Source organism: Danio rerio, chromosome 20 (genome assembly GCF_052040795.2).
Source record: "Danio rerio strain M-AB ecotype USA chromosome 20, GRCz13ab, whole genome shotgun sequence".
NCBI lineage: Eukaryota > Metazoa > Chordata > Actinopteri > Cypriniformes > Danionidae > Danio > Danio rerio.
Window position 1 is genome coordinate 2,215,197 of NC_141040.1, and position 27,807 is coordinate 2,243,003.

At 39.5% G+C, this 27,807-nt stretch overlaps 2 protein-coding genes across 8 annotated transcripts in view; one reads left to right on the forward strand and one right to left on the reverse strand.

The window, feature by feature from the left end:
- ppil4 (peptidylprolyl isomerase (cyclophilin)-like 4) overlaps positions 1-27,807 on the reverse strand; it is an 892,903-nt gene that overhangs the window by 52,162 nt on the left and 812,934 nt on the right. The window lies entirely within an intron of this gene.
- Positions 1-27,807, forward strand: part of l3mbtl3 (L3MBTL histone methyl-lysine binding protein 3) — a 78,627-nt gene that overhangs the window by 7,461 nt on the left and 43,359 nt on the right. For 3 of the 7 annotated variants that reach the window (NM_001442524.1, NM_001442523.1, NM_001245964.2), the window contains 13 exon segments: positions 2,914-3,033; positions 3,239-3,350; positions 5,074-5,221; positions 8,347-8,473; positions 9,849-9,933; positions 10,914-11,008; positions 13,999-14,103; positions 15,464-15,599; positions 16,995-17,086; positions 19,370-19,521; positions 19,781-19,857; positions 22,609-22,694; positions 25,615-25,725. In NM_001442524.1, the coding sequence (NP_001429453.1) occupies positions 2,932-3,033; positions 3,239-3,350; positions 5,074-5,221; positions 8,347-8,473; positions 9,849-9,933; positions 10,914-11,008; positions 13,999-14,103; positions 15,464-15,599; positions 16,995-17,086; positions 19,370-19,521; positions 19,781-19,857; positions 22,609-22,694; positions 25,615-25,725 (1,428 nt within the window). In that variant the 5' untranslated portion in view covers positions 2,914-2,931. 7 annotated transcript variants of the gene reach the window in all.

Below are 27,807 nucleotides of genomic sequence, written 5' to 3' on the forward strand. Positions count from 1 at the left end.
ATTAGACACGTTAGTATGCACTTCTGTTGTTTTACAGCTTGGTAGTATAGCAAGGACAGTCGTGTACTGTGCATTAGTTGCTATGCGGTCAGCCTTTGCTTGTTTGCATCATTTTTGTCGATCATATTTAGTTTGTAATTTAATTGTCCAGATATAGTTGTACTTAAATTAAAAGTTTCAAATATATCTGTCAGATCCTGTATGTCAATAATAAGTGTGAGGATTCACATGCACTCTAAATTCATAGGCTAATAAAGTGCATTCAGACCATTTAAATTCATGTTTACTCATTTTATTAGCTAGCTATACCTCATTATACTATATTTCATTCGAATAATGTGTTAAAATAGTTGCTGCTATAAAGATAAAGACGACTGTAAACAGTTTAGTGAGATCTACTTTCAAGTGGATTAGCTATTAGCTTTTAATATCGTGTTGGTATGCGTTGATATGAAGGATTTAGTCAGGTTTAAAGCAGTTTAGTTTGACTTTCAGTCTTTTAGGTGATAGTTAAGAGTCGTTTTGCTGTTTAGCATGTAGTTTTACAGCTTGGTAGTATAGCAAGGACAGTCGTGTACAGTGTGTTTTGTTGCTATGCGGTCTGCCTTTGCTAGTTTGCCTCATATTTGTCTATCGTCGCGCATTAAAAACACACTTATTGCTCGAGAGTTTGACAGTTTGTATTTACTGAGAGGTTTCTGTACATTTTGGGAGGTTCGGCTGCGGGCAGGAATTTATTTTTAGCATCAAAACAGTAATGGCGATGTTTTCCGCCGTCAGAGCGCGTCATTGCACATTTTAAGAGTCAGGGACAGGTTAAAAAGGAGCTTGATGTGTCGGTAATCAATCGCTACATCGCCGAGATCCACACGAATTGTTTCGGCGCAAAACTTTCGATATTGTCATGACGGGCGAGTGTGAAGCGCGACGGCTGTGCGCATGCGCACTGGAGTCCGCCTGGCCAATTTCTCAGTACTCGTGGGAGAATTTGGGTAAGAAACAGACAAAATAAAACAATCGCACGCTTGAATAAACTGATCGCATAGCATTTTATAGTCTTAAATAAAGCTTTACGCGCCGCGTTCGACTTTCGCGGAGGTGTTTGTTGCGACGGAATAATAATGAAAGTTAGATATAAAGTAGAAAACGCCTGGACGTGTCATCAATAATATGAGCAGCAGGAAGAGACACACACACACACTGAGAGAGAGAGAGTATGAAATGAAAAACAACGCGAATGAATGAAGCTCAAAACAGACGCAGTCGATAGAAAGGATCAAAATGTTGATGTGCGGCTGACGGCACGAATAAAGCTGCTGTTATTTAGCGAGTGTGTGTAGAATAATGCAGCAGCAGAGCATTGGCTCCTGTGTGCTGGAAACAGCAGGAACTGATCGTGCGAAACAAAACCCGTGTCGATCAGCTCCGAGATCAGCTCAATCACTCACTTTAAATGTCATTGATCAGCAATAATGCCGCGATCCGCCGGGCCTGCGAGTCTTTCAATATTATATAGTCAATATAATTCCTGCTCCGCCATTTTGAGAAACTGCCTTTAAAACACATTAAAGAAAAGTGTTTTAGTATCTGACACGGTTTCGTCGCTGATGTGGGCATGTCAGCTCGTGGTCGTCGATTTATTATTTTTTTTTGTTGGGGAAAATAATACTCCACAGTGGCCGTACGTCGAGCTGAATCATCCCACCGCATTAACTGTAAACTATTTCAATACAATAGAGCTGCGTGTCAGATATCCGTCAGAGAAGCATGTTTTAGGGGGAAACATCATTGCTGCTGTACGCATTGCTGGAAGAATTAGCATGTATTTTATTTGATCATAACCATGATGGTGTGTACATTTAAAATATTAGTTGAATAAAAGCTTTGTTGCCAGCATATTGTGCATCACACATAAAAGCAAAGCATTAGCTCGTTGATTTATGTTTTCTTTGAGAAAATGAACTTAGTTTAATTATATAGCGTAGGAAATACATGTAAATACCATCTAGAGCAGCTAAAGCCTGTATTTTATCAGACTGGTTGTAGAATTATTTGTAAACTGGTTTGAAACTCAAGTGAATTGTCTGAATGCTGTATTGTGTGAGAATATTGTGAACATTTCTGGATTTCATTGTTGAACTGGAGCTTGAAAGTTTGCAGCGGCGCGGATGAGCAGAGGGCGACAGCGGCCTCTGCCGGCGGATACACACAGCGCACACACTAAGCACACCACACATTAAACACACCACTCAGCTACACACACACACAGAGACAGACATGCACAAACCATTCAACCACACACACATAAAATCAGAGAGACACACACAGACACTGACAGACACACTAAGACGCATGTCAATACCCGGTCTATTTTGCATGCTCTTGGCCTCTCTCAAGAACATACAGTCTCTCTCACATGCATATTCGTTCTCGCTTGATCTGTGTGTTGATCTGAAACTTTACAGACACATTCTGGAGACACAGAAGACTTATAATAAATCTTGAAAAAGGGTAAGATAGGTGCCCTTTAAAGTTTAAAATTAGAAACGATACCTGCCAATGGGGTCAGGGTGCGCGTGTGTGTAGTTGCTGATGGTTCTGCTGGCTGGTGTGTGTGTGCGTGCGTGTGTGTGTGTGTGTGTGTAGTTGCCGATGGTTCTGCTGGCTGGTGTGTGTGTGTGTGTGTGTGTGTGTGTGCGTGTGTGTAGTTGCTGATGGTTCTGCTGGTGTGTGTGTAGTTGCTGTTGGTTCTGCTGATGGTGTGTGTGTAGTTGTTAAGGGTTCTGCTGGTGTGTGTGTGGATGTGTGTAGCTGCTGATCGTTCTTCTGGTGTGTGTAATGTTTCTGATGGTGTATGTGTGTGTAGTTGTTAATGGAACTGCTGTTGTGTGTGTGTGTGTGTGTGTGTTTCAGGCTGATGGTGTGCGTGTGATGGCGTCGTCAGGTGCGAGTGCAGCCGCTCCAGAGTTTGATGTGTACGGGGCGATGGACTGGAAGGACGGGGTGGGGACTCTGCCTGGCAGTGAGCTCAAGGTTAGCGGGGAAACACACCCCTTTAATACATTAACACACGTTACATCTGTAATATATCTCTGCATACTCACTGACCAAATGATGGCGTCACAATCGGCTTTTAGGACCACGTGTATAAGTTTACTGTGTCCATCTCTGATATATATATATATATATATATATATATACATATATATATGTGTGTGTGTGTGTGTGTGTGTGTCAGTTCCGGGTGAACGAGTTTGGGGTGCTGGAGGTCATAACAGAAGAGATGGAGGAGGAGAGGGGCAAAAAAGCTCACGCCACCACCACATGGAGCGTCCCAACCGCACAAGAAGGTGAACACACTGTAACACACACACACTGCAAAACACACTTACTTATGTACAGTTTTTGTCTTGTTTTTTGTCCAAATGTCTAAAAAAGACGAGCAAAAAATATTGTGTTGTTTCAGAAATATTTAGTCCAAATTTTCCTTAATGAATATAAACTAAGTAAGTTAGTTCTGGTTAACTCACAGTGCATTAACTCGTGACATGACGAGCACAACTTCATATGACAATAACACATTAGGGAATGGTAAATTATGCTGAATAAATGCTGTAAAAGTATTGTTCATCCTTATATTAATTAATTTATGTTGATAAATATATAAAGTGGGGCGGTGCAGTGGATAGCATTGTTGCCTCATAGTAAAAAGGTGTGTGGAGTTTGCATGTTCTCCTGGCGTTTGCGTGGGTTTTCTCCGAGTGCTCCAGTTTCCCCTACAAGTCCAAAGACACGCTGTACAGGTGAATTGGGTGGGCTAAATTGTCCGTAGTGTATGAGTGTGTATGGGTGTTTCCCAGTGATGGGTTTCAGCTGGAAGGGCATCTGCTGTGTAAAACATATGCGGTATAAGTTGGCGGTTCTTTCCGCTGTGGTGACCCCGGATTAATAAAGGGACTAAGCTAAAAAGAAAATGAATGAATGAATGAATAAATATATAATAAAGGGTTAGTTTATTAAAAATGTTATTAATCACTCTATTGCCGAACCTGAAAAACACCATACTATATTAAAGTGTATTATACTGTATATATAGTATTTGCAACTCTTTGTTAATAAATGCTTAAGCATACTATAGTATTAACGAGAGTGAACAGACAAACTGTCATAAATGCTGTAAAATTTAGTTTTAACCACAGTAAACTGTGGTGTATTGTAGTTTAGTATACCATATAGTTGTAGAAAACCACAGTATTGAGTCATTTGTTTATATAATTGTGTTACCATAGCAACTATATAATCAGCATAATGGATTAATTAATATAGTTATTGTGTTACCATAGCAACTATAGGATCACCCCAACAGATTATTTAGTGTAGTTGTTGTTACCTTAGCAACCATAGAATTACCGCAACAGATTAAATACTATATATGTTATGTTACCATAGTAACTATAGAATCACCACAACAGATTATTAAGTGTAGTTGTTGTTACCATAGCAACCATTTAATCACCATAAGAGATTAATTAGTATAGTTGTTGTGTTACCATGGCAAATAGAGAATGACCATACCAGATAAATTAGTATAGTTGTTGTGTTACCATAGCAACTATTAAATTACCATAACATATTCATGAGTATAGTTGTTGTTACCATAGCAACTAATGAATCATCATAACATATTTATTAGTATAGTTGTTCTGTTACCATAGCAACTATAGAATCACCATACCAAATAAATTAGTATAGTCGTCGCGCTACCATAGCAACTATTGAAACACCATAACAGAATAATGAGTATAGTTGTTGTTACCATAGCAACTGTAGACTCACTATAACATATTAATTAGTATAGTTATTGTGTTGCATAGCAACTATAGAAGCAATATAAAAGATTAATTAGTATAGGTGTTGTTGTCAGATCATGTAGTGTGTGATCATTTACGTAGTGTCGCATAGTGTGAACACCAGCGACACAAAATCAAGTCATGTAGTGTGACCGGCACATCGATCTGCCAATGTTTAAATGCATGTGGTGTGAACTAGGCTTAACTGTCTGTTTTCTCTCAGCTCTCTCTGAAGGGTCAGTCTTAAAGCAGGATTCTCCTTGGGGTCAGCGCGGCCTGGTGTGTGTGCGCTGTAACAGGAAGGGCTCTGCGGTGGACTTCCTGCCTGATGGCCTTCACTGCAGCGAGCGCTGTCTGCAGCAGGAGCAAGAGTGAGTCCTACACTCAACATCTGCTCTCCTTTATGCTGTCAGAGTATAGCAGAATGCTAATATACACCTGCAGTCACCGAGAGTTCATTCATTCATTCATTTTTGTTTTCGGCTTAGTCCCTTTATAAATCCAGGGTCGCCACAGTGGAATGAACCGCCAACTTATCCAGCATATGTTTTACGCAGCGGATGCCCTTCCAGCTGCAACCCATCACTGGGAAACACCCATACACTCTCATTCACACTCATACACTACGGACAATTTAGCCTACCCAATTTACCTGTACCGCATGTGCTTAGACTGTGGAGGAAACCGGAGCACCCGGAGGAAACCCACACGAATGCAGGGAGAACATGCAAACTCCACACAGAAACCCCAACTGATCCAGCAGAGGCTCGAACCAGCAACCTTGCTGTGAGGCGACAGCACTAACTACTGCGCCTCTGCGTCGCCATAGTAATAATAATAATTCCTTAAAATTATATATATTTTGGAAACTTAAAGCGCATTACAAATTTTTGGGGGGAGTCTCCTCATCTACACCTCCTCATTCACATGGGGCGTCAACGTGTCTTAAGTTGGGGCTGAAGCGATCATCATAGCAGCGTCAGCCAATGAAATTCAGTCAGCAATAGGTAACTGTCTAGCTGGTGTATTTGCATACAGCGATCTGATTGGCTGACGCTTCCGTCGGCGCTTGAAAAGTTGAGCAAGTCCCAACTTCTGCAGCGAGCAACGCCTCTGAAGCAGCGCAGACGGATCCACAATGCAGTTCGGCAACGCCTGACAGGGCTCGAAATGAACTTTTTTACTTGGTAGCACCGGTGCTCCCAACTTCAAATATTTAGGAGCACCAGAAAAAATTTAGGAGCACCCACCAAAAATGAATGAGCACAGTTGCAAATTGTTTTTTAAGGGATTTATTGTATTGTAAAACAACATAGGACTGACAAAAACCAGAAACAACTATCTAACTAATGCTGCGAAGACTTTGATATTTGTGTGCAATAATTCCAAAATGAATGTCTAATAATTAGGCCATAGAATATTAATGATGATTAATAATGACAATAATAGTAACAATGAATTCCATTTCTCATTATGATCCTGCCTTAAATGTGCATGAATGTAGGTTATCTGCTATAAAAAGTCTGTTACTTTATGAAAAATAATTGTATAGTTTGCATCAAACAAAAATGAAGCATTGCAGTAAGAAATATTGATTTTGTGCTGCTGTTTTTATATGCATGTCAATTTAATAAATAATATTTCTGCTACAAAACAAACAAAAGATTATAATAAATCATTCAACTCAATGATGAAAGCTGCAAAGCAGTCATCAGTAAATAAATATAAAAATAATATACACCTCAAACAAGAATAGACAAAAGAAAGTAAGTAAAGTCTCACTTCTATCACTCTTTAAAAGTTTTGGTTTCAGTTTGTGTCAATTTAAAGGTTCAGTCTGAGCTGATCTTCATGTTTCTGTGTTAGTGGAAAAGCAGGCGAGTCAGCCGACCCAATTTATGAGCAGGCTGAACAGGATTCTTGCGCTAACCATCGGCATAATACCGCTGTTTGTTATGAGCCGCAGTTTCAGTGTAAACTTAGTAAAGGAGAGCTTCTTTGGCGATGATATGTACAGCATTAGATTTGACTTTTAGCGGACATTTGCGCTGAACACGCAGTGAATGCAACACATGGAGATTCGGGCGCCTTCTCCAAGAATCGCGTACTCGATTGATCTCAGCTGGCGGATCATTATTCACCACGTGACGTGTCATGATCGCTTTCATCTGCGCCTCAACTTTAGGTGGGGTTTGCAAACCTGTGTGCTTTAAGTTTTTACTCTTCAGCCGTTTGTATTTCCCGTGGTCTTAAAAGCTCCTTCCCTGTCATCTGACAGCGGAATACTTTGAGTGAATGACAGCTAATATGAACCAATATAGCGGCAGGGAAGAGCGATTCAGCACGTTTTTACAAAAAATCAAAACAGGTCGCACTACAACCATTATCTGCAGTCGCACTAATGCTCCCAGATATATTATGAGGTCGCATAGATTATTTTCGGGCGCATATGCGACCAAAATGGTCGCAATTTCGAGCCCTGCCTGACATCAGCCATTCAAAGTGAATGGGAAGCGTTGATGCTGATGCCCCGTGTGAATGGGGCGTGAATGTGCAGCATCCACATGACGGCAACCATATCACACCACACACCAGCTGATTGGTGGAGAGGAGACAGAGTGATGAAGCCATTCATGATATGGGGAGGGTTAGGAGGCCATGATGGACAGAGTCCAAACTTGGCCAGGATGCCGAGATTAAACCCCTACTCTTTTTCAAAGGACATCCTGGGATCTTTAGGGACCACAGAGAAAAAGATTCGGGAGAAATATAGAGTCCCCAACTATAAACTGGGACGTTAGGACCCACACAGACCGCAATAAGCAGGATAAAATACATCCAGGGCGGTTGTTTTCTCAGTTCCTTCAGTCTTATACAGCAGTGCTGTGCTTCACATCGGGCTGCAGATAAACCTGGTGAGTTTATTCTGAGATAACAACCTCCTGGATCTACTTTATCCCTAACATATTGAATTATATAGGGAGGCAGTGGCGCTGTAGATAGTGCTGTCGCCTCACAGCAAGAAGGTCGCTGATTCGAACCTCGGCTCAGTTGGCGTTTCTGTGTGGAGTTTGCATGTTCTCCCTGCCTTTGTGTGGGTTTCCTCCGGGTGCTCCGGTTTCCCCCACAGTCCAAAGACATGCTGTACAGGTGAATTGGGTAGGCTAAATTGTCCGTAGTGTATGAGTGTGTGTGTAAATGAGTGTATGGATGTTTCCCAGATATGGGTTGCGGCTGGAAGGGCATCCGCTGCGTAAAAACTTGCTGGATAAGTTGGCTGTTCATTCCGCTGTGGCGACCCCGTATTAATAAAGGGACTAAGCCGACAAGAAAATGAATGAATATTGAATTATTGAATATGGGCTTATGTCTAAAAAGAGCATAACTGGTCCCCTTTAAGCATGTATACCATGTTAAATCCTGTTTGAAACAGCACCATTATATGAGCCTGCAGTTGTATCTGTGAAGGCATTGAGATGTTGTGTTGTTGCGACAGAGAGCTGAAGACAGAAGGCTCCAGAATGAACGGAGAGCTTCTGTCGAGGAAGAGGACGCGTCTGGAGAGATCAGCTGAAGACATGGACAGCTCCATGGACATCCCGGAGGAGGAGGACGAGGACTACGTTAGTTCATTCACTCTCGTCCGCACTGCACAACAAGCTTTCATCTTGTTGTTTTAGTCCAAATATCTCAATTTACATACTTTTTATGATTTAAATACACATTTTTTCTCTTCGTTTTGCCTTTCCGTCCACACTGAGATGGTGTTTTTTAAAATCTTTTTGACGTCTGTTTTTGAAATCGCTGCCCAAAGTGGATCAATTCGAAATGTTGTTTTGGTGTCGCAGTGTGGACTGTGAAGGAAGGCCTTTATAATCAATGACGTATTTCAGTCATGTGACCAATCCAGCCAGTGTTGCCAGACGTCCGATAATTATCGTATTTGTACGATAATTTCGACCTCTGTACGATGTACGATCAATAATGAGAAAAATCCTATAATGTACGATAATTTCAGAATTTTATGGCATTTAAAAGTAACTTCATTGTAATCTTCGGGCTTCTTCACTTATTGATCTAGCTGCATCTTTTCTGTGCTGTCTGTGAGGAGTAGGTGGAGTTAGGCACGTTTTCTATCTCATCTTACGTTGCCTCTTCTCAGCCAATCAACGTAGAGAATGGCTCTCTCTCAAGAGTTAACGATCCTGCTGCGCGTGCCCGTGGTTAGGTCAGTAGTTTTCAGTTTGAGGTTGGTCTGTTAAGCAATAATGTTTAAACAATTTTTGCTGTAAAGGAAGGTGAGAGGGACGAGAGTTTTCCCTTGATGTTCTCGTTTTTCCCCATTCAAATGCGTCTTGTGAACGTGTTTTTTTTACAAAGTTAGTCTCATCAAAACAAAACCTCAGAAAATAAATCCCTCAACATCTGGCAACATGCCACATTCAATGACAGCAACTCAGAGGTGGAGTTTGAACCTTCCCATTAAGGTACCTAGTTTTTTTTTAACGCATTGTGGTAATTTGCACGTTGTGTCAAAACGCTATGTGTCTAGATAATAGCTGTATACTTTGTTTGACTCGTGTACGATAATTTTCCTCCAAATACGATAATTTTGAGGTTCTGGTACGATACTTTGACATTTCCAATCTGGCAACCCTGAATCCAGCTAACTTGGTGGACGTCATTGTAAAGCGGATGTTTTCAATGCTGTCCTTTTCACAGCTTTATTACAGATTAGACAAGTAAAAAGATTTGTTTTGTTTTCGGAAATAATGAGCTAATTATACATGAGCTTATCCTTCAAATAATCTGAAATAAGATCACAAGTGGTCCTACACTTTTATGTCGAAAGAAAAAATACAGAAAATATTGTAGAGTCAAGTCAAGTGTGTTTCTGATCTGCTGGCTTTCAGGTTTCACATCAGATGTGTGTGTGTGTGTGTGTGTGTGTGTGTGTGTGTGTGTGTGTGTGTGTGTGTGTGTGTGTGTGTGTAACAGGAAGAGAAAGAAAGCAGGCGACCAGCCAGAGGAGCGACACGAGGACGCAAGAAACGCAGAGGAGACGCAGCACTGCTCCGATACAGTGAGACACACACACACGCACACACATGCATAGACACATGCACACACATACATGCATACACAAACAGACACACAGAATCACATACACATGCATACACGCGCACACCCCCCCACACACACACACACACAGAAACTCAGTCACACACATATGTAAATAGACACAAACATACACACAGAAACACTCACACATGCATACATTGACACACATACACACACACACAAACATCCCTCATACATATGCTTACTTATGTACACAGACACAAATACACAAACAGAAACACACACATACTTAAACATGCATACGGACACACAAACAATCACACACCTATGTCCACACACACACACACGCACATGTAAATGCACACAAACCCATACACACAGATGCATACGTACACACATTCACAGAGAAAAGACGTGCACACACATACAAACACACACACACACACACACACACACAGAAACTCAGTCACACACATATGTAAATAGACACAAACATACACACAGAAACACTCTCACATGCATACATTGACACACATACACACACACACACACAAACATCCCTCATACATATGCTTACTTATGTACACAGACACAAATACACAAACAGAAGCACACACATACTTAAACATGCATACGGACACACAAACAATCACACACCTATGTGCACACACGCACATGTAAATGCACACAAACCCATACACACAGATGCATACGTACACATTCACAGAGAAAAGACGCGCACACACATACAAACACACACACACACACACACACACAGAAACTCAGTCACACACATATGTAAATAGACACAAACATAAACACAGAAACACTCACACATGCATACATTGACACACATACACACACACACACTTAAACATGCATTCAGACACACAGACAATCACACACATATGTACATACACACACACACACACAAACAGATGCTTTTAGGTGAGTCTGACTCTGATATTTCCCATGATGCAGCGGTGCCGTATGGAGGCAAGAAGAAGGCCTGGTGCTGGGCCTCGTACCTGGAGCAGGAGAGAGCCATCGCTGCACCCAGCAAACTCTTCAAAGAGGTCAGTACACACACACACACACACACACACTAGAGCTGCACGATTAATCAGAAAAAGATTGCAATCTTGATTCAACCCATGTAGACGATCTTAATCCAGCATTTCTACAATTCTGCCAATCATATGTTTAAGATCAGGAGAGAAGAAAAGGCGGCCGCACAAGTCTTCACGTTGTTTTATATACTTTGTTTAGCAACGTGGACTCCTCCAAATGTTAATAAAGGAGTCACATACTATGTTTACCAGGTATAAATCACTCGAAAATGCCATTTCTTTCTTCGTGGAATGACGTATTCGCGGCCGTGAAATCACACAAGACGTGAGCTGACTGTGAGCTGGTACCATAGAGAGAGCGGGCACATGTGAATGAAGTCTACTTTAGTGAACAGAACCTTCATAGGCTGTGAATATCAGGTAATACAGTCGTGAATAACATTCAGTTTGTTGCACAGAGCGATCGTTTGGGAGCCACGCGTGAAGTATGAACCACATCATTTAAAAATTTCAAATCGCATTATAGAGTTATGATTACGACAAGCTTTTAATATTAAAGCTTTTTCTGTCATAGCGAACACAGAGTGTTGTACATGAGAATAAATGTTTTACAGTGTCAGTATAACTACTCTAGCCTATATAATGTTCAATTTAATGCAAGAGGGAATCTGATAATGACAAATGTCATCTTAGCAGTAGAAAAATTGAATTGTTGGCAATTCAAATCATGCTGTGTGAATTTGGCGAGTCTTCATTTCTTGTCAGCTTAGTCCCTTTATTAATCCGGGGTCGCCACAGTGGAATGAACCACCAACTTATCCAGCAAGTTTTTATGCAGTGGATGCCCTTCCAGCCGCAACCCATCTCTGGGAAACATCCATTCACACACACACTCATACACTACAGACAATTTAGCCTACTCAATTCACCTGTACCACATGTCTTTGGACTGTGGGGGAAACCGGAGCACCCGGAGGAAACCCACAAGAATGCAGGGAGAACATGCAAACTCCACACAGAAACGCCAACTGAGCCGAGGCTCGAACCAGCGACCCAGCGACCGAATTTGTCGATTCATCCGATTTTAAAGTCATACAGTGTGAAACCCCCTGTTGCCAGTCCATCTTACAGTGTAAACAAAGCAGTAACCAAACGGTAACCCAGATAGTCATGCAGTGTGAAAACATCTGTGACACGACTCATGCAGTCTGAACTCAGCATTAGTGTTCGCCTAGTAAACACTTCCACATCTACACAAAGTGACAAGTTTTTAGAAGGGTTCTCTGGCTCACAATATGAGTTCTTCTCGTAAACACCACTTTGTTTACATAAAGTGAAAAATCTTGTTAAATTTTAAGGAACCCTTTACACATTTCCCAGTTTGTCGCAGCAGTTTTTCTTAGAGCGCAGTGAAAAGGAGCGTACAACAAATGCATTTTACTAGGGATACAACAATACAATTAGCCCACCGCTCAATACATACCTCAGTTTTTTACCACGGTTTTCGGTTCGGTTCTCATGGCTTGACGTGTGTTTTTTTTTTTATTCTATAGGCAATAGGAACAGTCAGAGGTTAAGGAGAAAACAATAAAAACCATTTATTGCAATGCTTATTTTGTTTTACTTAAAATCCAAGAAAAGTACAGCAGTTCCTAGAGTATTGTATAAAAAATGAACACTGAAATCTCACAGCTGCTGGTAGCCCATGAACAAACTTTATTTACACTTTGAAAATAAACATACATGTGAAGCTTATAAAGATAAATTGGCCATTTCAAATCAACATATTTGTACTTCAGTAAACTTAAATAAAGCATCTTCATTATCTCGCTGCTGGAAAAATGTGAGACTGTAGTCTGTAACGCGGACCGAGTGCTTTTATAAGATGACAAGAGCCCACATCTCCAATCACCCAAAACGGCTGCAAATCTTCAGCAGTGAACACCCGCACTGCCTTTGCTATTTTATGTGTCTCTGGGAACCAGTTGGGTTTGTTTGCTTGAAGGATTCAGCGAGGGATTGTTGCTGTTTGGAGGACTTTATTACCTTCTCTGCTCTCCTGCTTCAGTCAGTGATATTGCTGGGTGATGCGCTGCAGATGTGCAGTCGTGGTTATACGTGTAAATCAATGCTTGCACACAGTTATTTTTTGTTCACTGTTTTTTCTTGTATTGGCATTAAACTTACCGGCAAAACAGAAATGTCCTCACACCACAGATTTGAAAGACGCCGGCGCTTTCTCGTACTGTTGCCTCACTTCGCCAGCGCTTCCTTGTACTATTGCCTGACTTCACCGCCGCTCGCCATGTTAAAATGTGGGATGATGGTCAAGCGCCACCTAACTTTAGAGCATAGTGATTGGATATTTACTCGCGGGAAGGAGTTTCCTCATCTCAGCTCATGGGCTTACAGGCACACACAGTCAATTCGGGGAGATATGAAACGCACATAAATTATTTAAACGCAAAACCGAGAAAACCGAATTCACAAGCGCGTACTGAACCGTGGAGGTCTTACCGTACAGTTCAATATTATATTGAGAACCGTGGCATCCCTAGTTTTTACCTTTTACTCTTATTTGCCTAAATAATAAAAAAAAACTCAGTGACGGTGTTATCAAAACTTTCAGAAATACAGAAAACCACGTCACATTTACTGTCTCGTCGCCCTCGTACACTCTGCAGTACAAGAAGGATCCAACGCTATCTCATGGCAATACCTAACTTCCTGATTCAGTGGCTAATTTGTATGAATTTGTACAATCTCATACATTTAATATTGTACGATTTGCTTATCCACAAATGATGGTTGGGTTTAGGGGCGGGGTTTGATGCCACGCTGTGCGAATTAGCCACTAAACTGACAAAACGTACAATAATTAGGTTTCCTAATGAGGTCAGGCTGAATGATCAGTTATGCATCTCCATTTGTATGTGTATAATTGGCTGCTGTGTGTGTGTGGGTGTGTTTGTGTATGTGTGTATGTGTGTGTGCAGTATCAGTGTTTTCCGCAGTGTAAGAATGGCTTCAGGGTGGGTATGAGGCTGGAGGGCATCGACCCCGAACACCCGTCCATGTACTGCGTCCTGACCATCGCTGAGGTAAAAACAGTAAAATACACCTCACACAATCACTGCTGTAGCCTCTTAAGAAAGTCCACTTTTCATTTTTATTAGTTTTTTATTTTTTGTTTTGTTTGTTATATTTTTCTTTTATTTTGTATTTCATTTTGTTTTATGTATGTGTATATATATATGGTGTCACAGTTTGCCTGTTTTCCCCATGTTGGTGTGGGTTTCCTTCCGGGTGTTCCGGTTTCCTCCACAAGTCCAAACACATGTGCTATAGAGTAATTAAATAAACTAAATTGTCTGTAGTGTATGAGTGTGAATGCAAGAGTGTATGGGTGTTTCCCAGTAAAGGGTTGCGGCCGGAAGGGCATCCGTTGCGTAAAACATATGCTGGATAAGTTGGCGGTTCATTCTGTTGTGGCAACACCAGATTAATAAAGGGACTAAGCCAAAACGAAAATGAATGAATGAATATGTGTGTGTGTGTGTGTGTGTGTGTGTGTGTGTGTGTGTGTGTGTGTGTGTGTGTGTGTGTGTGTGTGTGTGTGTGTGTGTGTGTGTGTGTGTGTGTGTGTGTGTGTGTGTATAAGTTTATTACATATTTTAGTTACATTTTTTTATTTATTTAATTTGTTAAAAAAATTTTTTTACAGAATCACTGTTGTAGCCTTTTAAGAAAGTGCAATTCTATTTTGGTTTTTATTTTTGTGTTATTTTGTATATTTTTTATTTTTGTGATTTATCGATTATTTTTTATTTATTTTTATTTATTTGTTGTAGCCTTTTAAGAAAGTACACCTTTGTTTTATTTAATGTTTTTGTATTTTTTTACTTGTTTTTATTTTATTTCATTTTACTGACCATCGCTGTTTTTATTTAATTTAATTTGATTTGGTTTATATTTTAATTTAATTTGTTGTTATTTTTATTTTTTTTCAATTTTGTGTTTTTATATATTATTATGGTGTTTTATGCTTATATTTTTATTCAATTTTTAAAAAAATATTTTTGTATTTTATTTTGTGTTTACATTTTTTATTGTATTTAATTTTAAAACTTTTATTAATATTTATTTTGTGTATTTTGTTTTCATTTTTATATTTCATCTTGTGCTTATTTATTTATTTTTTTATTTTTTTATTAGTTCTATTTATTCATGTTTTGCAAACTGTTTTGCTCTGTTGAACACAAAAGACGATATTTCAAAGAAATCTAAAAACCGGTCATTGACTTCCATTGACTTTTGCAAATGATGTTGAACAGATCCAGGAATTTTTCACAGTATTTCCTCTAATATTTTTTCTCCTGGAGAAAGTTTGATTTGTTTTATTTTGGCTAGAATAAAAGCAGTTTTTAATGTGTGTGTGTGTACGCGTGTGTGTGTGTTCAGGTGTCAGGGCATCGAATCAGACTCCACTTTGATCACTTTTCTGACTGCTATGACTTCTGGGTAAACTCCAACTCTCCCGACATTCACCCTGTGGGCTGGTGTGAGAAAACCGGACACAAGTTACACCCACCAAAAGGTGTGTGCATGTATACGTGAGAGTGATGTGTGTTTATGTGTGTGTATGTAAATATCAATGTGTGTGTTTATGTGTGTGTGTGTGTGTGTGTGTGTGTGTGTGTGTGTGTGTGTGTGTGTGTGTGTGTGTGTGTGTGTGTGTGTGTGTGTGTGTGAATTTGTGTGTATATGAATGTGTGTGCTGCATGTATGAATTGATTATCTAAATGAATGTGTGTGTGTGTGTATGAATATGTTTATATAATAATATGTGGATATGAATATGTGTGTGTGTGTGTATCAATTTGTGTGTAAGAATGTGTGTATATATATTAATTTGTGTGTATATGAATGTGTGTGTGTATATATATATATATATAATTTGTATGTACAATTGTGTGTATATTAATTTGTGTGCATATGAATGTGTGTGTATATATTAATTTGTGTGTGTATATGAATGTGTGTGTATATATATCAATTTGTGTGTATATGAATGTGTGTGTGTATATATTAATTTGTGTGTGTATATGAATGTGTGTGTATATATATCAATTTGTGTGTATATGAATGTGTGTGTTTAAATGTATTTGTGTGTATATGAATGTGTGTGTGTATATATATTAATTTGTGTGTGTGAATGTGTGCCTGGGTGTCTATATACTATATTAATTTGTGGGTATATGAATGTGTGTGTGTATATATTAATTTGTGTGTGTATGAATGTGTGTATATATTAGATTGTGTGTGTATGAATGTGTGCATGTGTGTGTATATATACTGTATTAATTTGTTTGTATATGAATGTGTGTGTGTGTGTGTGTGTGTGTGTATTAATTTGTGTGCATATGAATGTGTTTGTGTATATATTAGATTGTGTGTGTAAATGAATGTGTGTGTGTGTATATAGTGTATTAATTTGTGTGCATATGAATGTGTGTGTATATATTAATGTGTGTGCAAATGAATGTGTGTGTCTGTATATATTTGTGTGCATATGAATGTGTGTGTGTGTGTGTATATATTAATTTGTGTGCATATGAATGTGTGTGTGTGTATATATTTGTGTGCATATGAATGTTTGTGTATATATTATATTGTGTATGTAAATGAATGTGTGTGTGTGTATATATAGTGTACTAATTTGTGTGCATATGAATGTGTGTGTGTGTATATATTAATTTGTGTGCATATGAATGTGTTTGTGTATATATATTAGATTGTGTGTGTAAATGAATGCGTGTGTGCATATAGCATAGTAATTTGTGTGCATATGAATGTGTGTGTGTGTGTGTGTGTGTATATATTATTTGTGTGCATATGAATGTTTGTGTGTATATATTAGATTGTGTGTGTAAATGAATGTGTGTGTGAATATATAGTGTATTAATTTGTGTGTAAATGAATGTGTGTGTAGGGATGAAGGATGAAGAGTTCAGCTGGTCCTCCTACATCAAGCTCAATAAAATCCAGACGGCGCCCAAAGCCCTGTTTCACAACCAGAACATGGTGAGTGAGGAAACCGCAGAATTGTATGTGTGTGTGGGTGTGTCTGCAGATGGCGCTGTTTCTCTTCATTTAATAAAGCACTTCAGCAAGACATAAACACACACGTGCCTTTAGCTAAACCCTTTATGATTTAACAGCTACCGCACAGAGATGCCAGCGCAACTGAATATTTCCTTTAAAACCAAACATTTATTAAACAGAAATACCATTTAAAACAAGTTAGAGAACAACAAATATTTTATAAAATACAATACTATATACAAAAATAAATTGACTAATGTGTGTGTGTGCATGTGTGTGTGTCTGTATTATACCATAATTAAATAATTAGTAACAATAATAATAATAAAAATCACATTATTGCATTGAATTTTAAATAGCAAACATCTTTCCAAAGACATTCAGTTTTTATTTATCCTTTTATGAAGTGACCAAAAAGGACCACACTTATTTTTTTAAAGTCTTTGCTTTATCTCTGATTACACATGTTCATTTTTCAAGAGTGAGATTATCAGACATTTCCTTTATCCATTGTGCAAGAACTGGTTTTTGGATGTTTTTCCCATTAGTTATACAGTTGTACGCAGAGGTTTACATACACTGGATAAAAAGGCACATAACCGTTTAAAAAAGTCAGATGTTTAATGTGACTAGAGTTTTTCTCTTTTAGGTAAGTCAGGATGATCACATTTGTTTCTGTTCTGCTTAATAGCAGAGTAATGAGAGAGATATTGTTTGAGATATTGTTAAAACTTATTGAAAGTCAAGTTTACACACGATCAGATTATTCTGCCTCTGGAAAAGCTCAGATGATGATGTCGAGGTTTTGGACGTTTCTGATTGGCTAATTGACAACATTTGAGTTAATGTGAGGCACAGCTGTAGAATAGTATTGAAGGAAAAGCTCAAACACACTGCTTCCTTGTGTGACAGCATGGGAAAATCAACAAGCCAGAATCAACAACAAAGCCAGATTACCATTTGCTGAATTACACTGGAAAAAGACTCATGTTTGGAGACATGTCCTGTGCTCTGATGGAGCTAAGATTGAACTGTTTGGCCATAATGAGCAGCGTTACATTTGGAGGACAAAGGGGAAAGCTTACAAGCCTATGAACACCATCCCAACTGTGAAGTATTGGGGCGGCAGCATCATGTTGTGGGGCTGTTTTGCTGCAGGATGGACTGGTCCACTTCACAGCATAGATGGCATCATGAAGGAAGAACATTATGGAGAAATACTGAAGCAACATCTCAACACATCAGCCAGGACATTAAAACTTGACCACAAATGGCTCTTCCAAACAGACCATGACCCTCAGCATACTGCCAAATTAGTTCATATGTGCTTTAAGGACTACAGAGTGAATGTTTGGGAGTGGCCATCACAAAGCCCTGATCTCAATCCTATAGAAAATGTGTGGGCAGAGTTGAAAAAGCTTGTGCGAGCAAGACAGCCTACAAATCTGACTCGGTTACACCAATTCTGTCAGGAGGAATGGGCCAAAATTCCAGCAAACTACTGTGAGAAGCTTGTGGAAGGAGACAAAACATTTGACCAAAGTTATACAGTTTAAAAGCAAAGCTAAAAAAATACCAAGGAAATGTGTGTAAACTTTAGACTGTCTAGAAATTAATAGAAAATTCTCAGAAAGAAAAAAATATCTTATTATTCTGGCTTTTAGCAAATGTAAATAATTCAGGTAATCCTTACAGATCTAAAACAGTAAACGTTTAGTATGATTTACCATCAGACATCTTTTAAAATGGTTATGTTCCTTTTTTTAGAGTGTGTGTAAACTGCTGGTTTCAACTGTATGTAGAGTTAAAGTCCACATAAACCTGAAGCTGTGACGCAGTTTCTGGAGAAACAGTATATAAAAATGAGTAAACAGTGGGTGTGGCTTGTTTTTTCTACTGCAAGCTGATTGGCTGTAGTAAAGTAGGCGTTTCATTCAGAAAGACGGGGAAAAGGGTTTGGGGAGAGTTACCACAGCTTACAGACTCCTCCTGCTCAACATTTCTGTGTGTTGTCTAAACTGACAGCTGGAGGGGCGTGGTTATGTATGTTAGCCCCGCCCAACACCTCAGACAGACCTAATCAGAGAATTTAACTGAAAACAAACAGGAAGTGCATTAAAGACTCCAAGAGCAATCTATTGTTTTCTTTCTTATTGACATGCACAGATGAATTGTTCACCACTAAACTAGCAGTGTGAACTAACAAAATCATTATGGTTGCTTTTAGATTTCATGTACTTTAATATAGTGTGTGTACTCCAGACGGTGACTCCATCAGGTTTCAGGGTTGGCATGAAGCTGGAGGCCGTCTGCAGGAAAGATCCTACTTTCATCTGCGTCGCCACGGTTACGGACATGGTGGACAGCCGCTTCCTAGTGCACTTTGACAACTGGGAGGAAAGTTACGACTACTGGTAAATTCACCATGACGACGCTCTGAAGTGTGTGATAATGACATTTCCTGCACACAATCACACTCAATTGATTTGCCGTCCTGTGATTTTTTATTATTTTTTTCTTTTTCAGTTATTTTCTAAGTCAAAAGCTCAGTGTGTTTAATAATACATGTATCAAGAATGCTTGAAGCCTTACTTTATGCTGCATGACATAGATATTGATTGTTGTTTTGCCAGTTGTGTTGAGGTACATGTGTGTGTTTCTTCTTTTGTGCAGGTGCGATGCCACCAGTCCTTATATTCACCCAGTTGGCTGGTGTCAGGAGAACGGCAGGACCCTCAGCACCCCTCCAGGTCAGTAAACACATCCACACCAGTCTCAGGCTCTCTAATATTCAGTTAAAGTCAAAAATACTATCCTCATTTGATTTCTTTTTCAAATATTTCCCAAAAGATGTTTAGGAATTTTTCACAGTATTTCCTATAATATTTTTTCTTCTGGAGAAAGTCTTATTAGTTTTATTTCGGCTAGAATAAAAGCAGTTTTACATTTATTAAAAAAACATTTTAAGGTCAATATTAATAGTCCCCTTAAGCAATATTTGTTTTATCTTGGACAAACCACTGTTATACAATGATTTGCCTAATTAACTTTAATTAACTTTTAACTTTGAGGGCCCTATCAAACCCCCGTCGCAATGTGGCACAAGGCACAACGCAATAGTTGTTTGCTTGTTTCAGCTTGGCGCAAGAATCGATTTGACATTTTGCACCACGCTGTTTAAATAGCAAATGCATTTGCGCTCATATGTGCGCCCATAGGCGTTCTTCTCTAATAAAGGAGGTGTGTTGAGGTGCATTGCCGGCGTGTTGCTATTTTAAGGAACTATAATAGACTAAACTAATAGACAGATCAAAGCAGGTCTATAGTCCAGCGCAGAGCGTGTTAGTTGTGCGCCTCTCTTAAACATTGCTTAATACAGACAGGATGTACAGCAATACGCAAATATCTTTACATATGAAAAAGAGTTAAAGGATTAAAATATTACAAAACATATTATTTTCTAGCCTACATAAATATAAAAATCACTGCCTTCATGCTTTCTTCATCTCAGGCGGCTTTTTCAGTTTATTCATGACAATTTGCTTTTGTATAATGTTATTATTATTAGCAGTATTATTTATTATATGCATATTTATATTTGTTTTTAATAAAAAAACAAGCTTAGATTTGTCCACCTGTCAGGTTTTAGACCATATGGGGCTCAGCATGTGTATTAGGACATAACTCAGGTTTTTGAACACACTTCGTTGTTATTGTTCATTTATTCATTTGCTGGAAATTAGAACTGAATTTAGAAACAGTTTTGAAACTAATCTTTGCGCTTAACAAACAAAATTAATTATGTAAAGGCTAATGGATGTCTGCGTACAACACCTTTCCCTATTCACTAAAGTGAATGTGAAAGTAAATAATGAGGAGGCTCATCTCTTATTCTCCCCTGCAGATGCTCTGTTTAACTGTTTTCTCGCCATTGAAGCGTTCAGTTTACAAAGTCTGCCATGTAAATACCAAATGCGCTTATGCCGCGACCCAACTGACTCTTTAAAGGGGATGGGAGATGAGACTATGGTTCATTCTCATAAAATACACCTATAACTCATTAAGAATATAAGCTTAACCCTGTTAGACCATGCGCCATGGCGCAAAGCGAATTTTCCCATACTTTAAATAGCAAAAGTGGATTCGGACACGCCCTTAATGCCTTTGCGCCCTGCGCTTTGGACTTTGTGCACGGACTGTCAAAATAGAGCCTTAGATGTCACTTTAAGCTGTATAGAAGTGTCTTGAAGAATATCCAGTCAAATATTATGTGCTGTCATCATGGCAAAGATCAAATAAATCAGTTATTAGAGATGAGTTATTAAAACTATTATGATTAGAAATGTGTTGACAAAATCTGCTCTCCGTTGAACAGAAATTGGGGAAAAAAATAAACACGGGGGCAAATAATTCTGACTTCAACTGTATGCCGTATTTTTCGTGTGTGTATGTGAGTAAAATACATGTACTGTACCTGATATGACTTATTATTGAATCAAATTTTGTGAATCATAATTAATTCAAACAGACAGAACTGAAGAGTGTGTATTTAAGAGGTTAGCTGCGTCCAACATCGCACACTTCCATACTATATACATTCATTCATTCATTTTCTTGTCAACTTATTAGTTTTTCCCTTTAATAATCCGGGGTCGCCACAGCGGAATGGACCGCCAACTTATCCAGCAAGTTTTTACACAGCGGATGCCCTTCCAGCCGCAACCCATCTCTGGGAAACATCCACACACACGTTCACACACACACTCATACACTACAGACTAACATAGCCTACCCAATTGACCTGTACCGCATGTGTTTGGACTGTGGGGGAAATCGGAGCACCCGGAGGAAACCCACGCGAAGGCAGGGAGAACATGCAAACTCCTCACAGAAATGCCAACTGAGCCTTCTTGCTGTGAGGCGACAGCACTACCTACTGCGCCACTGCCTCGCCCATACCCATACTATATAGTATGCTAAAACAGTATGCGAGCCGAGTAGTATGTCTGGATTCATAGAATTGGAAAAACAGTATCTGAGAAGTTCCTGTATGACCTACTGCTTCCGGTGCATCGGGTGGACTCTATTCCATGATGCACCATGAGAGAATTCATGAATGGGAGTGAAGTGATGCAACTGGTCACGTGATCATGTTAAAATGCTGGATGTAGAACGTCCGAGTTCAATTCATACTACTGACATTCATCCAGTGTAGAATGTACTTTTGTAGCAGCCGAGTAGTGCATTTACATTCAAATGCAGAACCCACTGAGTTGTGGGTGATTTCAGACGCAACCTACGAAAAATCGAGATTAAAACTGGATCAAATCTTGTGAACTGTATTGAATTGTGAACTTTGTGTCAATGTCCAGCTTAACAATGGACCTTAATAACCAGGGAGAAATACCATCATAATTTCTTCAGTTGACAGAAATGAAGAGTGCATATTTAATAAATTCATCTCCGCCAGCTCCTGTATGTGTGTGTGATCTGTGCTGTAGGATACCCCGATGTGAACAACTTCTCCTGGGAGAAATACTTGGCCGAGACCAGCTCATTACCAGCTCCTGCTCGAGCCTTCAAAGTGGTGAGTGTGTGTTTGGCCAAACATTTCCAGCCACACAATGCCGCGACACATGATTGAAGAAATATTTTCCATGCCAAAAGAAGTGTTTGTCATTCGTCTGCAACGGTGATGCACAAAAGTTTTATTTTAGAAACGATTATTATTTCTGTGAAGTTGCGGCACAACAACCGCATAAACTACTGTGAGAGTGACAACCTCAGGTACTGATTATGGGCTTTATTCACTGTTAAATCAAATCCTGTCTATAGACTGATTTCACACGGCCGCCATTTTCAAAAGCGAAATCGAGGCTGCGGTGGGAAGAAACCGGGAAGTATCATTGGGAGTTACATAGGAATGTTGTGTAACTGGCTATATAGCTTATCAGCGAAGAGAAAGTGACACAATTTTATCATTTCACCGCCTTCTGGGTGACCCGGAGGTGAATATAATAAGGGATATCAGAGGTCATTTTCAGCTAAGTTAAGGGAAATGGCACTAGTTAGCTAACGTTTTCTTTCCCAAACACACGTTTTAGATGCTATTTATCAAACTCGAGTTAATAAACTAATTCTTTCATTATATTAGACTTATTATGATACTGAATTAAAAGAAAAAAACATAAATTTCTCGCCAACATAAAGGCACTGTTGATGGCTTTCTTAAAACAGTGCTGATTTGCCATTGTGGTCAAGTGTTCAACAGAAATGATTGTGATTGGCCGAGAAGGTCATCAGTTCACTGCTGTTTACCGAGCACAGACACAACACAGACAGAGGACTGGAGCGATCTACTTGTTGATTCGACAAGGCTGCTTCACACTTTAGTCTCCGTGTATCTGTGTTTGCACTGGGTGAAGAGCAGTAAGCTGAGTGATAACCAAACACAGAGACACGGATACTGAAACGCGAAGCAGCAAGAATATCAGTCGAGTCATCCGCGCTCAGCAGCGCTTCCATGTTAGCGGGAAATAGCTGGGTTTAAAACTTCAGTACCTGGGGTCCGTTCTTCGTACGTGGATTACTCAGTTAGCTGGATTTGGATATTGACGATTTGACACGATTCAGGATCGTTTCGTTCTTCAAAGCTGATCCGAGAGTTGTTGTCATAGCAACAGTTCTGCTAGGTCAAACCTGATCGGGAGCAGGTTCAATTCATATAAACAGGATTAGATCGGCTCAGTTCAAGCAAAGATAATACAGAAAGTATGTTCCTAATTCTGATATTTTCTTACAGTAGTAGTTATATACACTTGGGAAAATTGTACATATTTTTTAACTATATATATAAAGTTATAGTTATTAATAAAATAAATTAAGTTATACATGTTAATAAAACTTATGCAATCTGCACCCTCGAAATGAAAGTACAAAGACTGCCACCTGGTGGTGCAAAGAGAAAACTTATTGATATGAACTTTTTAGATCGCTTTAGTACAAATTGTGTATAATAGACATGCAATATGTCACTTTTTTTTAAAGCAATAATACATTTATGCAGTCATAAACATGTTTATAGTTAATATGCCAGTGATTTGATGCTTCACAAAAGTTGCAGACGCCTTTACCAATATGAAAATGCTTTTGTAAGCAACCAGTTATTGTTTACACCGATTAAAAAAAGGCTACAATAATAAAGAAAATCTTTTCTAAATGTAGAATTAAATACATTGATTTGCATTGAAATACATGATGAATACTCTTGACACATGAAAGTGTAAAGCCTGCAGCTCACAACAAATGTGGAAGGTTATCGCGTGTCATATTTAACAAACCGTTTACTGCTAATTTGATGTAATTTAGCTCACATTGATAATTGAATATTAATCAGATGATGTCATTACGCTGCTGTGCCGTCAGCCAATCGTTGCACTGCTGATCATGATTTCGAGGATGGATAGATCTGTCCTTCACAACACACACAGCGATCTCAGATCAGTTTATCCAGACATTCTAATCTGATTCGCGAACTTGTTTGAAGAACCAAATTAGAGAGAGATCAGTTATCAAGATTAAAAGATCCAGGATCTGCCAAATAATCTTAGATCATTTAAGCGAGGTTCGAAGAACGGACCCCAGGACAACACTATTACAGACAGCACGAGGATGTGCTGCAGAGGACTGCAGTGTTTTATCGCTCACCGGGTTACATAGACTGAAGCAGGAAACCTCACAGTGTTTTAACTGGTGCCATGAACTGAAGCCCAGGAGGACACTTAAGCGCATCACTGAGATTGTGATGTTGTTTGATGCTAAATTGCTTTTAATTGTTTAAAATAAACTTACTGAATAATATTAAAGTGATGTTTACATCATTTCTGCATTTTGAAATCTCGGCAACAGCTGGAGGTTTATAGTACACGGCATGTTACTGCAATGTTTACAGTGCTGGTCCTATACTTCCGGGTTTCTTCCCACCGCAGCCTCGCTTTGGTTCTTTAAAATGGCGGCCGCGTGAAATAAGCGTATAGCTGTGTTTACATCCAAAGATGCAAATTAAATGTATGCATGAAACTTTAATATCGCATGAAAGATTTGCGAATAAAGCAGTGATTCCATCCACGAGAGAACACGAGAGAAGAAAATCATCACTTGATGATAAACTGCAGCAAATATGAGTCTGGGAAATGTAGTTGAGTGTGTTTGGAGAAGCCACTGTGGTGTATTTTCTTCTCTAATAAATGAGTTGCGCCTCAGAAGATGAATATGAAACACAATGAACAAAATGTGGGGCTTTTGGAGGTGTGAGACGCTCTTTGGGAGCGCAGACTGATGCTCAAGACAGTTCTGGAGGGAATAATAATAGAGTAATAATAATGCTGAAGCTCTGTTATGACGGACTGACAGTTGAGGCCTTTTAGAAATCAGCAAAACAACATTTCCGTCGGTGACATGGTGAAGGGGAGGCATGAACATGTTTCTTACTTTCTTTCTCTCTGCAGAAACCTCCTCATGGTTTTCAGGTGAACATGAAGCTAGAGGTGGTCGACAAGAGGAACCCTGTTCTGATCCGCGTCGCCACAGTAGCTGATACAGACGATCATAGACTCTGGGTGAGAAACTACATTATGGGCTCTTGACTTTTTTGTTGGTCGACTGGTCAGCTCAGTGCCCGCTTACATTTCCTTTTTATTGGTAAGACAACTTTAATCTTACAGGGAACATCTCTAATATGTATAAAGGATGATTTTAATCATGCTGATTCTAGCGGCAGTCAGTGAACAGCAGACGGCGCTCTAGGCTAGTTTTTTAACCTCAGACGGCGCTCTAGGCTAGTTTCTAAAACCAGTTGGCACTTTAGGCTAGTGTTTAACAGCAGATGATGCTGTAGGCTATTGTTTAACAGCAGACGGCACTCTAGGCCATGTTTAACACCAAACGGCGCTCTAGACTATTTTTAACAGCAGACGATGCTTTAGGCTAGCTTTTAACAGCAGATGCCGCTCTAGGCTAGTGTTTAACAGCAGACAGTGCTCTAGACTAGTTTTAACAGCAGATGGTGCTCTAGGCAAGTTTTTAACAGCAAATGTGCTCTGGGCTAGAGTTTAACAGCAGATGGCGCTCTAGGCTAGAGTTTAACAGCAAATGGCGCTCTAGGCTAGAGTTTAACAGCAGATGGTGCTCTAGGCTAATTTTAACAGCAAATGTGCTCTGGACTAGAGTTTAACAGCAGATGGCGCTCTAGGCTAGTGTTTAACAGCAGATTGCGCTCTTGGCTAGAGTTTAACAGCAGATGATGCTCTAGGCTAATTTTAACAGCAAATGTGCTCTAAGCTAGTGTTTAACTGCAGACGGCGCTTTAGACTAGTGTTTAACAGCAGATGCCGCTCTAGGCTACTTTTTAACAGCAGACAGCACTCTAGACTAGCGTTTACCAGCAGATGGCGCTCTTGGCTAGTTTTTAACAGCAGACGATGCTCTAGACTAATTTTAACAGCAGACGGCGCTCTAGACTAGTGTTTAACAGCAGATGGCGCTCTAGGCTAGGTTTTAACAGCAGATGATTCTCTAGCCTAATTTTAACAGCAGACGGCGCTCTAGACTAGTGTTTAACAGCAGACAACACTCTAGACTAGTGTTTAACAGCAGACAGCACTCTAGACTAGTGTTTAACAGCAGACAGCACTCTAGACTAGTGTTTAACAGCAGACGGCGCTCTAGACTAGTGTTTAACAGCAGACAGCACTCTAGACTAGTGTTTAACAGCAGATGGCGCTCTAGGCTAGGTTTTAACAGCAGACGATTCTCTAGCCTAATTTTAACAGCAGACGGCGCTCTAGACTAGTGTTTAACAGCAGACAACACTCTAGACTAGTGTTTAACAGCAGACAGCACTCTAGACTAGTGTTTAACAGCAGATGGCGCTCTAGGCTAGGTTTTAACAGCAGACGATTCTCTAGCCTAATTTTAACAGCAGACGGCGCTCTAGGCTAGTTTTTAACAGTAGACGATGCTCTAGACTAATGTTAACAGCAGATGGTGCTGAATGAACTGCTAACTTATCCAGCACATGTTTTACGCAGCGGATACCCTTCCAGCTGCAGCCCATTTCTGGGAAACATCTTTACACATTCATACACTATGGACAATTTAGCCTACCCAATTCACCTATACCGCATGTCTTTGGACTTTTGGGGTAGCACCCGGAGGAAACCCACGCGAACGCGGGGAGAACATGCAAACTCCACACAGAAACGCCAACTGAGGCTCGAACCAGAGACCTTCCTGCTGTGAGGCGACATCACTAACTATTGCGGCACCGCAACACCTTCACGAAAACAAAAACTGCAATCAAATTTAACTCCTGGGACATATTTGATGCTCTGCAGAAATGTATATAGGGCTGCATTTTCAGAATGAGATTGAGTTGAAAAACAAGATTATTTTACCCTGTTTTAAGGAAAGATTTAACTTGTTTCAAGGAAAAACTGACTCAATTTTGACCTATAATTAATAGGTTTTTGCTTGTCCGGAAAATGCTTTTTTATTTTAGATATTGTTTTTAATATTAAGCCTAAAAACAAGACAAAAACTCAGTGTAAGAAAAGCTCTGTTTTCAGTGAGTGGTTCACGGCCTCCTCCACCTTCAGTCGTCACCTCTGCTCGCTGACATTCACTGTGCTCTGGATGGATTT